Raw genomic sequence first — 11,982 nt, forward strand, 5'->3', positions numbered from 1 at the left:
TTTTTTTTTTTTTTTTTTTTTTTAACTTTCTCTTCCTCCCCACCAACCCCTCCCCCCACAACTCCCTTTCCCCATCACTGGCTTAACGTGGCGCGATTTCAGATGAGATAGATGGCATGCTGCCTATCATAGCGGAGGAATGCAGTAACATGAACATTTCCTTGGGTTCCCTTTTTAATAGAAGTAGGCCTGAAGAGCCTTACACTCCCGGTTTGATGTATTGAGCACACGGTTCAAGTCTTGAGAGCTGTGCACCATTTTGGGGCGCACATCATGGTTGCTGGTCCTTAGTTGACTTGCTTTTAATTAGCTTGCATTTTTGGTGCCTTTCTAAAGGAAATTATAGCTTTAAGACCATGTTGTTCACATAAGCAAACAGTTTTTATCAGCTAGGCCTTATATGCAGGCATATATTTCACGGTGTTGTGGAAGCAGAGACCAGACTAGGTCATCAGAATGGTGCCAAGACTTTCAGAAGTGGGTAGTGATTCAAGCAGTCTCTGTTTGTCCTGGAGAGACCAGAGGAAGAGCCCAGTTCTTGCAGCGAGGGGAATGCTGAAAAGCAGCCTCCCTTTATAGGAGCTCAAGTTGAGGCTTCCAAACCAGCCAGTCCCTTCTAAAAATGTTCATTTTAGCATGCAGATGCTGTGGGGCGAGGGATGTTAGCATTAAAGGGAGAATGGAGCAGGGAATGGAAGGCAGGAGCACGTATGGGTGTGTTGCCTTGTTCCATCTCCAAAGTGGGAGCACCAGCAGCTGTCGGGCACCTGTACCAGAATCCTGTTTTTAACTAGACCCAGTGCTACGCATGTCTAGAGAAGTGCAAGAAATCCCATGGTGGATTATAATGGAAGAACCTGCTTGCACAGGCAGGTTTTGACTGACTCCTCTCAGAGGCTGTCTTCCACCCTGCAGCAGGAGGGGTTTGCATCCCTGTCATTAGATGAGAATAAAAAAAGAATGGAGCAGTAGGTTTTTGCTGTAATCTGGTTTTGAGCCTCCCTAAGCTTTTGCCGAAGGATAGGCCTGAACAACGCGCAGGACTGTAGCACTGTAGAGGCCATCATGTCTGTGCGCTTTGGTTGTGATAGCAGCTGCACAGCTTGCCTCACCTGTGGATCTGGCCCTGCTGCTGCTGTCTGTGAGACCCTTGGGAGATCGGGGTGTATCATTATGGTCTCAGGGCAGATGGTCTTCTGGAAGCTAATGCTGTCCCCAACTCAGTCCTCTCTCAATCGTTGTGGGGCTGGCAGCTTAGTGGGCAGGTGGCCCTGGTAGAGAGGTGACACCCATCCTTACCGGTGACACCCTTGGTAGAGAGGTGATACTCATCGTTACTGGTGACACCCTTGGTAGAGAGGTGACCCCCATCTTTACTGGTGACACCTTACCGGTGTCACCCTGGTAAAGAGGTGACACGCATCTTGGTGTAGTCAGTCACTGATAAAATGTAGGGTGCTTTGTGCTCCCATAAAATGAGGCACCGTCCTGTAGCTGCCTACTCTTTTTGGTCCAGACTTCCTAAGTTGCTGCCTTTCCACCTTTGGAGCATCCCAGGCCAGAAAGGTGGGATGACAATGTATGTTCCCTTAAAAATAAATATCTTGAAGTTCTAGGACAGAAATGGATGAAAACACATCCCTGCTCCCAAAGGTCTGTCCTTCATTTTTTAAGTCTCCCTGCTGTTTTGTGTTGCGTGCTTTGTACCAGACCTAGCGGATCGTAGGGTCCCTGACTCCCTCACTCCCTCATCCAACAAGAAACCGCAGAACTGTTTTCTATGGAAAAACCATCCTCTTACATTCTGAGGCCAGATGGCCACTTTGTTTTATGTGGGAGAAGTATCAAGCCTTGGAAACAAGGTGCTTTCTCTCCCACAACTCTTCATACGTGCCAAAATGGACTGCGTGCGTGCACGACAAAAGCTCAGTCTCTTTTAGTCCTAGTGTGAGCTCCCGCTTCAAAGCCCTAGAATGGAAATAACAGGATGATGGGAGAATTGCTGGTCTCTGCGTGGGGTGGGCATAGCAGCGTAAGCACTCCTTGCCAGCATTTGCCTGTGCTGGGCTGGTCATAAGCTATTCCCTGGATTCGCATCAAAATAGAAATAAATATAAATTGTTGAACCTGAAGTAAATTCCGATCACATCCCAGAGATGAGAGAGATAGAAAGAATGGCCTCTTCTTCTGTCACTTAATTTATGTGCTTTCAATAAAGTTTAGGTTAGTTCTTAAATTATGATATAGATATAGGGGGAAAAAAAAACTCAACCACAGTTAGCTTCTAGCAAGGCTGGGATTCAAATATCCATTCCTGTGTTGGATACTAGCTTCATAAAATAGCCGTTCATTTCTGGACACACACACATAAATCTCCCTAATGTTACCGGGAGCAGCACATACTTAGCTGCTTTATTTTTTAGTGGCATGGGATACCTACAGATAGCTGGCATCAACTACATGTCAAGAGCTCTTTCTGCATAGAACAAGAAATTGGTACAGCTGTTGGCAGCTTTGGTATCATTTGGCTAGATCAGGATTATCAGGAGCATGTGTTTGGGCGACAGTGCCCTCTGATGGAGAGGCCGGCTTTTGTCTGTAGCATGGGTCTGATGTGGCTAAAAATGTATGGATATTCTTTTAGCAGCTCAAGTTTATCCCTGGGAAGACTAGGAGCTAGCAGCTCAAGTCTATCCCTGTGGCGGATTAGAAGAATCATTTTAGAGCTGCAGGAGAGGACTCCCTGCCAGCTCTGTTGCATCTCCAATCCAGGCAATATTTTGTATGTTTACATGAATGTTTTACACGAGGCTTGGTCCTTGGCTGGGAAAACACATTCTGAGGCGGACTATAAGGGTTGGATCTGGGCACAACCTTATTTTTAACGATCTCTGCATGCTGCATTTTAAAGTTGGCAATGTCCCACAGTTACTTTAACAGATTAGAAAGGGAGTTTCTCTGTGTGTGGTTTTGTTTTGGGTGGATCAACACAAGTAAAAAAGTTGCTTTTGTGTATGTGAGAGACCAACAGAAAAAGATCAATGGAAAGTTTTCTGTTTGCATTTGCAGTCTGCAACGCATGGGTCTCTTGGAAATGGACTTAAAACAAACGAATGCCAGCACATGTCCAGTGACCTTTCCCGGATGCAGCTTTCATTAATGCAGACAGTGTTTGTGCGTCAAGTCATTAACATGATAGGTACCATATTGTGTCATAATAGGGTAGTATACATGTCAATCATGTGCCTATGAATGAGTCCCTGAGGACTTGTTGATACAACAAGCCATAATTGCTGTGAGGATCAGTTTGACAATCTGCATTAAAGAAAAAAAAATCCTTAACAACCCCTTTACACAGAGCCATGAGGGAATATCCCTGCATTTTAAGATTATATTGTCCTGCCTTTCTTGGGTGGAAATCAGAGCAGCCTTGCTGTTTTCACGGAGGTCTTTGAGATGTAATTTGTGTTGGTCTGAGCAAAACGTTTGAAAGAACTCAAGGCAACACTCACAAAAAGGCCTGTAGTGCGGTATGCGGGTACCCACACAAGCTTTACATTAGCTAGCTCAAGTGCTAGGAGCGGCCAGAACACAGTAGCACAGGCCAGTCACAAGTAAATTAGCCCCCCACAGATCAGTTCTGCCATGGCTGGATGTGTTGCTTCCAGCTAGCTCATGGATCTCGGCACGGCAGTTCAGCTCTTCTGCGACTGCAGCGTTGGCATATGCCGTAGCTGGTCATCTCAGCAGACGCAGTGTGATGTGATTTCTAGTCTCTGCTGAGTGGGGTCCTGAGACTGGGCAGACAGGTTGGAGGGCAGAATAGAGGTAGACTGCCTGGATTTCATGGGAGGCACCTGCATGGTACCCGCTTGGGCACCCACATGGGGATCGCAGCATGAGGTTCATTGGCAGAGCTGTGGAGCAGGGCAGGGAGGGCAGCGCACAGAGTTTATCACATTTCATCTGTCGGTTTCGTGGGCACCCCCGTTTACCCCCCAACTTCACAATGTGAAAAATAAAGTAAAATCCTTGTGGAGTGTACGCTTCTTTTATTCCCCTTTCCTCGGGTAAAATGCAGAAAATGTGAAGAGCTCTTCCCTCTGCTCTTGCCAGCGAAGGCTTGGTATCTGCTCAAGATGACTCCAGATTTGGGATTAGATCAAAGCAATCATGTGAGAGCAATCATGTGAGTTAGGACAGCAAGTGCCATCCCTGTCATTCAAAGAAGCATTATAATTATTAATGCATGATATGAATCTTTCTGTAGTGGCGCAGCAAGGCTATTAGGAAGGTACGTGTGGGTGCAGCGTGTTGGAGAATGCTAATCAATGAGGGCCTAAGAAATGTCAAACGGAAATCGACACTCCGGCAGCATTAAACATTCGTCGGTTCCTCTTGTGCATCTTACCAAGGTTACCCTGTTCTTGGATCTGCATGGTGGTGGGGGGAGGGAAGGAAGAGGGGCTGCGGTCTCCGTGTCTTGGGTGGTTACATCAGAGGATGCTGTGTGGGAGCCACAGTGATTTGCTCAGGGGTCCGGGGAAGCCGGTTCAATCAGCCGTCTTGGAACAGGTACAGGATCTTCTGAAGCTCTGACTCCCCTGCCTTTGCCAGTCGTTGCTCCGCACCCCAGCCAAGTGGGTTAGGAGCCAAAGGCAGACGACAGCTCGGGTAAGGGTGCCAACAGCAATTGCGCAGCACAGGGAGAGAGTATGTCTCATTCTCTTAGAGCTGTGCCCTTGAGGGACGGGCCAGTAGATGCACTTTTTTTTTCTGGCAAGCCGAGTACATGCTGCAGTTGGCTCTCTTGGTTTTTCCTCAGTGCAGAAGAATTCACATCAGCAGGATGGATGCCTTGGACTTCAGGCAAATGCCATTGCTTTAAAAAAATAAAATAAACAAACACCAATCTCCATTAATACATTTTATTTTTAATTGCCTTGTTTTAAGTGGTTATATTTGTATATTGTTCCCATTAGAGACGATTTACATTCCAGACATCCTATTATCAGTCCCTTTATGTTTGCTGAGGGAAGAAAGTCTAATAGATTTTTGTTTGACTTTTTTCTCCCCCTCACACAAGTATCCATCACTTTTTTTTTTAGATACCGAGCTCTAGCAATATAACCCTGTGTGGATAGATACTTGCATTGGGTATCCGTGGCTATTTATTGCTGTGAAAAGAGGTGTTGACTCTTATGGGTTGGCCCACTTTCAGCCTACCTAAATTTTCTTCTGTAGCTTCTGGTGGAATTATGGTGCATTGTTAAAATGTTTCTATGTTTCACCCAGTAGTGGCTGCATTTTGGTGGGTAATGATTCAGATAACCAAACAGGGGTAATGTTGCCCGATCCAGTGGAATATTACCCCAGAAAAAATCAGAGGTGGGTGAAACCCCACTGGTGTAAATTATACCAGTTTAGGTTTCATCTGTTCTCTTGTTCTGCTAAATGCAAAGAGCATATGGCTCACTTCCCACTGTTTTGCTGAGATACTTATACCCCAGCATAGCTCTCCATTTCCAACTGCAACCCAGTATATATTTGTCTGTCCACCCCGAGCGAACTGGGTAGTGAAGACAAGCCCTTAATATGGTTTATGGGGCTCGCCTCTGGGATCTGAAACTCCATTAGAGACCAGTGAGAGTTTTGAGTGTGGAGGCCTTCCAAAACAACAGGCCCTTGAAGACTGTAGAGCGTATTTAGTATTTTTCATTTATCATTGTCTTGTCGTGGGACCTTGGGCAGAACACCTCGCCCCCCTACCTCTTGGAATTAGATTTGGCCGGTAGTTTTTTGACAACATTTTTCACTGGAAAGTATGAGGTCATTGAAACAAAATGTTTGGGGGAAGGAGCCAGTTACAGCAATTCCCCATCTCAGAACAATTTTGAAATTGCAAAGGAAAAAAAAATCCCTTTTCTGGTTCAAAAGGTGTTTCCTTTCAGAGTGTAATTTATTGTAAGTAAAGAAATATTTCAAACTGTTTTGAAGTTACCAAAACAAAACATCTCGGCCAGATTTAATGTTTAATTTGCACTTTACCAAAATGTTCAAAATAATGAATTTTTTTTGTCCTGATTGAGGACTGGCATTCCCGCCCCCCCCCAAACCTTGCGGTTCTGGAAGATGATCCCCTCCCACATCCATGTGGCTTTGCTGTTTGTGCAGTAAGGGGAGTGATCCTTCCCTATGTAATAGGACATCCACGTCTTGGTTCATATGTACTGGAGAAGTGCTCTGAGATCCTCAAGAGAAAGGTGTTGTAAAAAAAGGTTGTGGCCACCTCTTCCCTAGTGTCCCTCGAGAGCCAAGTATATTTGCTCCCAACCCAACTCCCCCTCCAAAAAGACTCCGCTGGCAACGATTGCTTCTGGATTTGCAGTCAGTAGCCATCTCCAATAACCATCAGGCTGTCAGCTTTGCGGCTCCCCGCCCCAGCTCCCACCTCCCCCATCACTCACTAGAGGAAAAAGAGCTGGAGCCAGAGCTTGAAATATATCATGCAATAGTGTATCATGAATTTCTTGTGAATCACATTGGTGAAGCAGGTTTATTTATTTCAGAGACTTTAAATCAATACAAAGTAGGTCTCTTAGTTCTGAAGCTGGGATGGAGTGTGAAAAAATGAGCCCATTGTACTCTTAAAACTTTGGGGAAAGGAGATGACAGCTATATAATTCCATTTACCAGGCACTAGGGGCTTTAATGTGAAGGTGACAGGGAGCTCTTTGTGCATTTAGAGCACCATATCTTCTAAATAAAAGATCTGTAGACTTGATAGTGGAGTATAGCTCTGACTTTAATAATCTCCAAGCATTAGACCGAGCCAATATGTTCCCAAGTCAGAAAGGTCCCCCACCGAACGCTCGTAAATTAAAAGTGCAGGAACTGCACACATTCATAGATTAGAAATGCAAGAACTGCAATCTGTTTCCAGACAGAGAAGGGGTGTCTGGGTTCTTGCCAGACCCAAGAAACGGGTCTGTTTAGAGGCATGGCTCTTGGCTCTTTGTCATTCCAACGTTCATTGGCATCCGAACCCAGCTCTGTTCTCGTGTCGTGAGTCGTCGCTGTTCCATCCTCTAATGGCTTAATGTGCCTGCTAGAAGTGCAAAATGATTTCAACGAAAGCTGTACGATTTGTTGAGAGTCAACTGCAGAAAAAAGCACTTGGGCTTTAAGTCTCTACAATGCGATTTTTGATGAGACCATTATTTTGATGATTTCTTGCAGTTTATTAAAGCAACCGGCTATTTATAATGGCCATGGTTTGGTTCTTTTTCTTTCTCCTTCTCTCATTTCTGGCACTCAGCGTAAGCCATGCTTTACTGCCGTGAACATTATTTGGACAAACGCCGTGTTCAGATCTTACATGAGTGAAGATGAACATCGTCTGCTGGGAACATAATAGCAAGTCCAGGCACAGTATTTGAAGTTTCCGTTCTAGCCCCCTGCTTTTGGTTTTTCTGATCTTTCATCTCAGCGGCACATACAGGCCACCTAAGTTTGCAAAGAAACCTGCTTTTCTAGCAGACTGCCCGAGTTAACCAGCTTCTCCATTGTTGGAAATAAGCTGGAGGGAAGGCTACAGATCTTGAAGATTTAGAGGGCTGACAAAATTATTCATGTGCATGGGGAGCATGACACACTTGCAAATGTATTGAAGGGGATTTTCATGGGAGCAAAGGGCAGTTAAAGTCTCAACTCTGCTTTATGCCTGTCCAAATCCTTGCCCAGTATCAGCAGAGATGTGATGGGCCATTTTGCCAATGCAGTCGAAGTAGGAAAGAGCTGCCTGGTAGTTACCAATGAGGTAAATGTTACCTGATACTACATGTGCACAAAAGCTGTGATACGTAAAACACCACATTTTTGAGGCTGATCCATGCAGTGCCGTGTTTATACACATTTTGTCCATAAAACTCCTGCTTTCCCCTTCCCTGAGGCTGGCTGAATCTCCCTTGCCTCTGAATTTCAGGCTGGAGGTATTTTTTACCACCGACTGTAGGATCTGCTACTGAACACACCTGCCTGGCTGTTGGGTGTTCACTGCTTAGAGTGGGTGTGTAATAGTTTGGGATCCAAAGTTGACTTCTAACCAGTCTGTCTCACTGGGGGCTTTTGTAAACCTGTCAGTCAAACTTGCCTGTTGGTCGGCATTTTCCAAACACACACGTGTCTTTGCTGCCTGTGTGTCCCACTGAAGAACACCCTGATTGCATAAGCATCGACTCCTATGATTTTCCCGCTATCTCATTCTCTTTCAGCCTTGGATATTTTCTTGCAGACACATTTATACAGCAATATGCATTGCACCATTTAAAATTGTTAATTGGAGATTGAATTACTTGTCAGCCTTTAAAAATGTAGTCCTCACAGGTCAGAGATGAGGTGGTTAGCAGGGCTGAATGGATGAGCTATTGCATTCATTTTTTCTCAAGCCAAATGATCACTGTCTGTAAGCTGGCTAGCCCCTCGGTGCCTTTTAACTTCTGGCACCCTTGCTGAAATCCAGTCTGCAGCCACCTGTGTATGATGAGTTGGCAGGATCTCTGGCCAGTTCCCAACAAAACTGGGGGGATGCACATGCAAAAGGTGGGGGTTTATGGGATGGAGAGGGGAATCCAGCTGATCTCATTCCAGCTGGCAGCATGGAGTTTGGCCCTTAAACCCCTTGAGCATGTAGTCCTTGGAGTCCCAAGGATGCTTGCTGTGATTTAAATCATGCTTTAAGGATTGCACCTACTTTGGCCTAACCCTCCCATTGCACACAGGCAATAGGTCACACACGTTGTGAGCTAGCATTCATCGGTGCAGCGTTAAACAGTTTTTTTGGACTTGTGATGCCTCTCCTGACATATAAGCGCCCCACACACCTGGTGTTACACAGGGATTTTACTTGCACAGAGCCTCACCAAGATGTGCCACTTCACTCAAATGTCTGGAGCACTCGGGGAAAAGGAACTGCATGTTTATCTTGATCTCCAAAAAGGGATTCCAGAGTGAGAGCAGGCGGTATATTAGGCTGTTTTCATTGCCTGTCAGCAGCAGTAAACCTGAGCTGTCCTCAGTGTCTCTAGATAAGCAGCAACACTGGCCCATTTTGCATGTGTATACTTGCATTAGGTTGCAGATGGGAAGTTTAAATCCTCTTTATTTTTTTTTTCCTCAGTGGAAAGAGGGAGCTGGGCTTGTGTCTTGCATCTGGACGCCAGTTTCTTACTGTCCCTCAACCTAAATCTTCACTGCTGGCTTTTCAGCTTGTGGCAATTAGGGCTGCTCACGGCATAAGATTTTTCTTGGTTGGGAATAAAAGGGTTTGGAAGTTGAAAAAAAGACAGGAACTCCTGATTCCAAATCCTGGCTTTTCGCTGCCTCCTAAAATATTGGGCAAGGCATCCAAGCCTCCTGCCTCAGTTTCCCTGTGTGCAATATTGCAGTCATACCTCTCTCAAGGGTATGGACAGACTATCACAGTTAAGTGAGTTAACTGCAGGGAGGGGATAGATCCTGGCTCATTTAGGGCTAACTTGTCCCAGTTTGCATTTTATGTACCCCAGGGTAATTGCAGACCTGCATCAGCTGCCACACATCAGCTGCTCCAAGCCCTTGCCCGCTGTTTACTAGCTGTCAGGTGATCCTTTAGCCAATCCCTGCATGCCTGTGATGTCAGCTCCTGGCCTGTGATGTCAGCTCCCTGACTCTCCAAAAGGAGAGCTTGCATCTGGCCATGGGTGCAAGGCTGTGCCTGACCCCAGCCTGGTTCACTGACCCCTTCAAGAAATGAGATCTGATGCATCCAACCATATTTCACAACCAGCAAAATCTTTGGCAGATGCACGTGTTGCCTGGTCCCTTCTCAGTCCTGGCACCAAGGCTGAGTCCTGCGAGTGCATCATTGCACTCCTTTGTGCTGGCTTGAGAGTATTTAATGCTGGCTCGAGTCACACACAGGAAAACCCCAGCTCCCAGATAATGGAACAATTCTCACATCAGGCTTTTTTTTTTTAAATTTTATTTTCAAGTGAACTTTGAAATACTTAACCCCCTTGCTAATTCCATTGAACTCCCTCTCAGCAAGGTGAGTTACATCCCCTAAGGGCTCATTTGAGAACATCGTGTGTTCGGCATTCATGACGGCAAAGGCAGAGCTGAACCTGCCTGCCTTGGAGACGGCGCTGCCTGTGACCTGCCTGCGGCGATCTCTGAGTAACCCCTAGCCCCGAAAGCTAGCTGAAGTGGGTTGCTTTCCGGTGGGGGAGGGCAAGTGGTGGTGCATGTGGTTTTTTAAGATCCAAACGAAGCAGGTATGTAATGCCCTCTGTCTGTTAGAAAGACTCAAGCCATAAAAATAACAAACGGCATGTATTTGCTAGAATGTCAAAGTTATGAGTTTATTTTGTAATGATGTGCTCCTGCCTTCATGAGGTAAACTGGCCGTGGCAGAGGTGTTATTAGTAATATGGACTCAGTGGAGCAGAAAGCGAGTGACCGAGAGATCAGTGTATCAGTCAGTGAGAGGGCAAATGGAAAGAGACAGCAGGAGAATGAGAAAAGAGCTGCGGTGCCTGAGCTGAGATTAGACTTGGAGCCAGGCAAGAGAATTGAAAGTCCAGCACTCAGAGGCTTATTCTTCCTGGCCTCTCTAAGGAGCCACTGGGGCTTTGTCTGTGACCATGCGAGTTATTCTGGCTTTTGTGTAGGGCTTTGGTTTCCCCCCTCCAAGGCGTAAGTCCCTTTGCCGCACCGCTCCTTCACAGCAGTGGCACTGGTCAAGTGAGCTGAATGTACGGTCCAGGCCCTGGAGAGACAGTCCTGTTCCCCACTCTGCTGCCGTGCGACTGCATCTCCCCGGACCTCAGTTTCCTCCCCTGTGAAACGACATGGTCGTGACTGTTGCTACAGTACAGCGAGGTGGGTAGAGAGGATCCAGACGTTGAAGCTGCTCAAGGAGCTTTGGGCTTCATCGCTGCATGGTGCATTGGTAGCGACTTACTGGAAGGGTGAACTGGAATGTGCCCATCTCCCCAAGCCCAGACCCAACAGAGCCTTTCATATGTTGCTTCACGTGATCCAACCTCTCTTGACAGGTGCTTGGACGGGAGGTGTACACCTCAAACAACCAGCTGGGTGGGATCCAGATCATGCACAACAATGGAGTGACACACAGCACCGTGTGCGATGATTTTGAAGGTGTCTACACCATTCTGCTGTGGTTATCCTACATGCCAAAGGTAAGCCCTGCTGTCGTCGCCATCACTCCCCTGCCTGGCATTTTTTGTCTTGTAGTTAAATTATGAGCTTTTTGAGGCAGGGGTTGGCTTTGTCCAGTGCTGAGGGTGCTGAGGCATCCTGATCTGTGATGGAAGCTCTTAAGCACTATGACAGTATTAAAAAAAACAACTCAGTGTTAAAGGAAACTGCATTGCTATCCAGGAACTCGGCCCCCCACACCTTCACATGCACCTGCTGGCATAGTAATAGTCTGGGCAGCAGGGGAGCCCCCAGACATAGTAAGATGGCTTTTACAGAACTCAGTCTAAAAGGACCTCCTCCCCAGCCATCATTTGTAGTAGTTAATATATGGGGAGGTTGCCAGGCAGCAAGAGGAATGCACAGGTCACCTTCCTTCAGGAAAGAGTGCATGGAGCGAATCAGGGGGCACTGTCACCTTTTTCAAATTAAATTGCAGCCCCGCCTGATGCTGGCAGTGTCTGAAGTTCGAGAACAAATAAAGTGCAAATATGGCAAATGAAGTCTTTATGTCCTTCAAACACTTAGGGATCATTTTCAGACTATTGCAAAGACAATGGGCAGCTGCTGTCATTGGGGTTGTACGGAGGAGGAGTGGGAAGCTTTCTGGGTGTCAGAAATGGGGATGGTGTCAGCCAGTTCCTTTTCATTTCTGCCCTTTGAAGCAAAGTCACCAAGACTAGAGGATGATTTCAGTCTTTTCTTTCTTTATCGCAGAGTGTG

At 46.3% G+C, this 11,982-nt stretch overlaps 1 protein-coding gene across 6 annotated transcripts in view; it reads left to right on the forward strand.

The window, feature by feature from the left end:
* The window catches only part of ACACA (acetyl-CoA carboxylase alpha), a 197,607-nt gene that overhangs the window by 127,437 nt on the left and 58,188 nt on the right, over positions 1-11,982 (forward strand). For all 6 annotated transcript variants that reach the window (XM_019511101.1, XM_019511095.1, XM_019511097.1 and 3 more), the window contains one exon: positions 11,097-11,240. In XM_019511101.1, the coding sequence (XP_019366646.1) occupies positions 11,097-11,240 (144 nt within the window). The remainder of the gene's footprint in view (positions 1-11,096; positions 11,241-11,982) is intronic.

This window comes from Gavialis gangeticus, unplaced genomic scaffold (assembly GCF_001723915.1).
Source record: "Gavialis gangeticus isolate Ggan-Ray unplaced genomic scaffold, GavGan_comp1, whole genome shotgun sequence".
NCBI lineage: Eukaryota > Metazoa > Chordata > Crocodylia > Gavialidae > Gavialis > Gavialis gangeticus.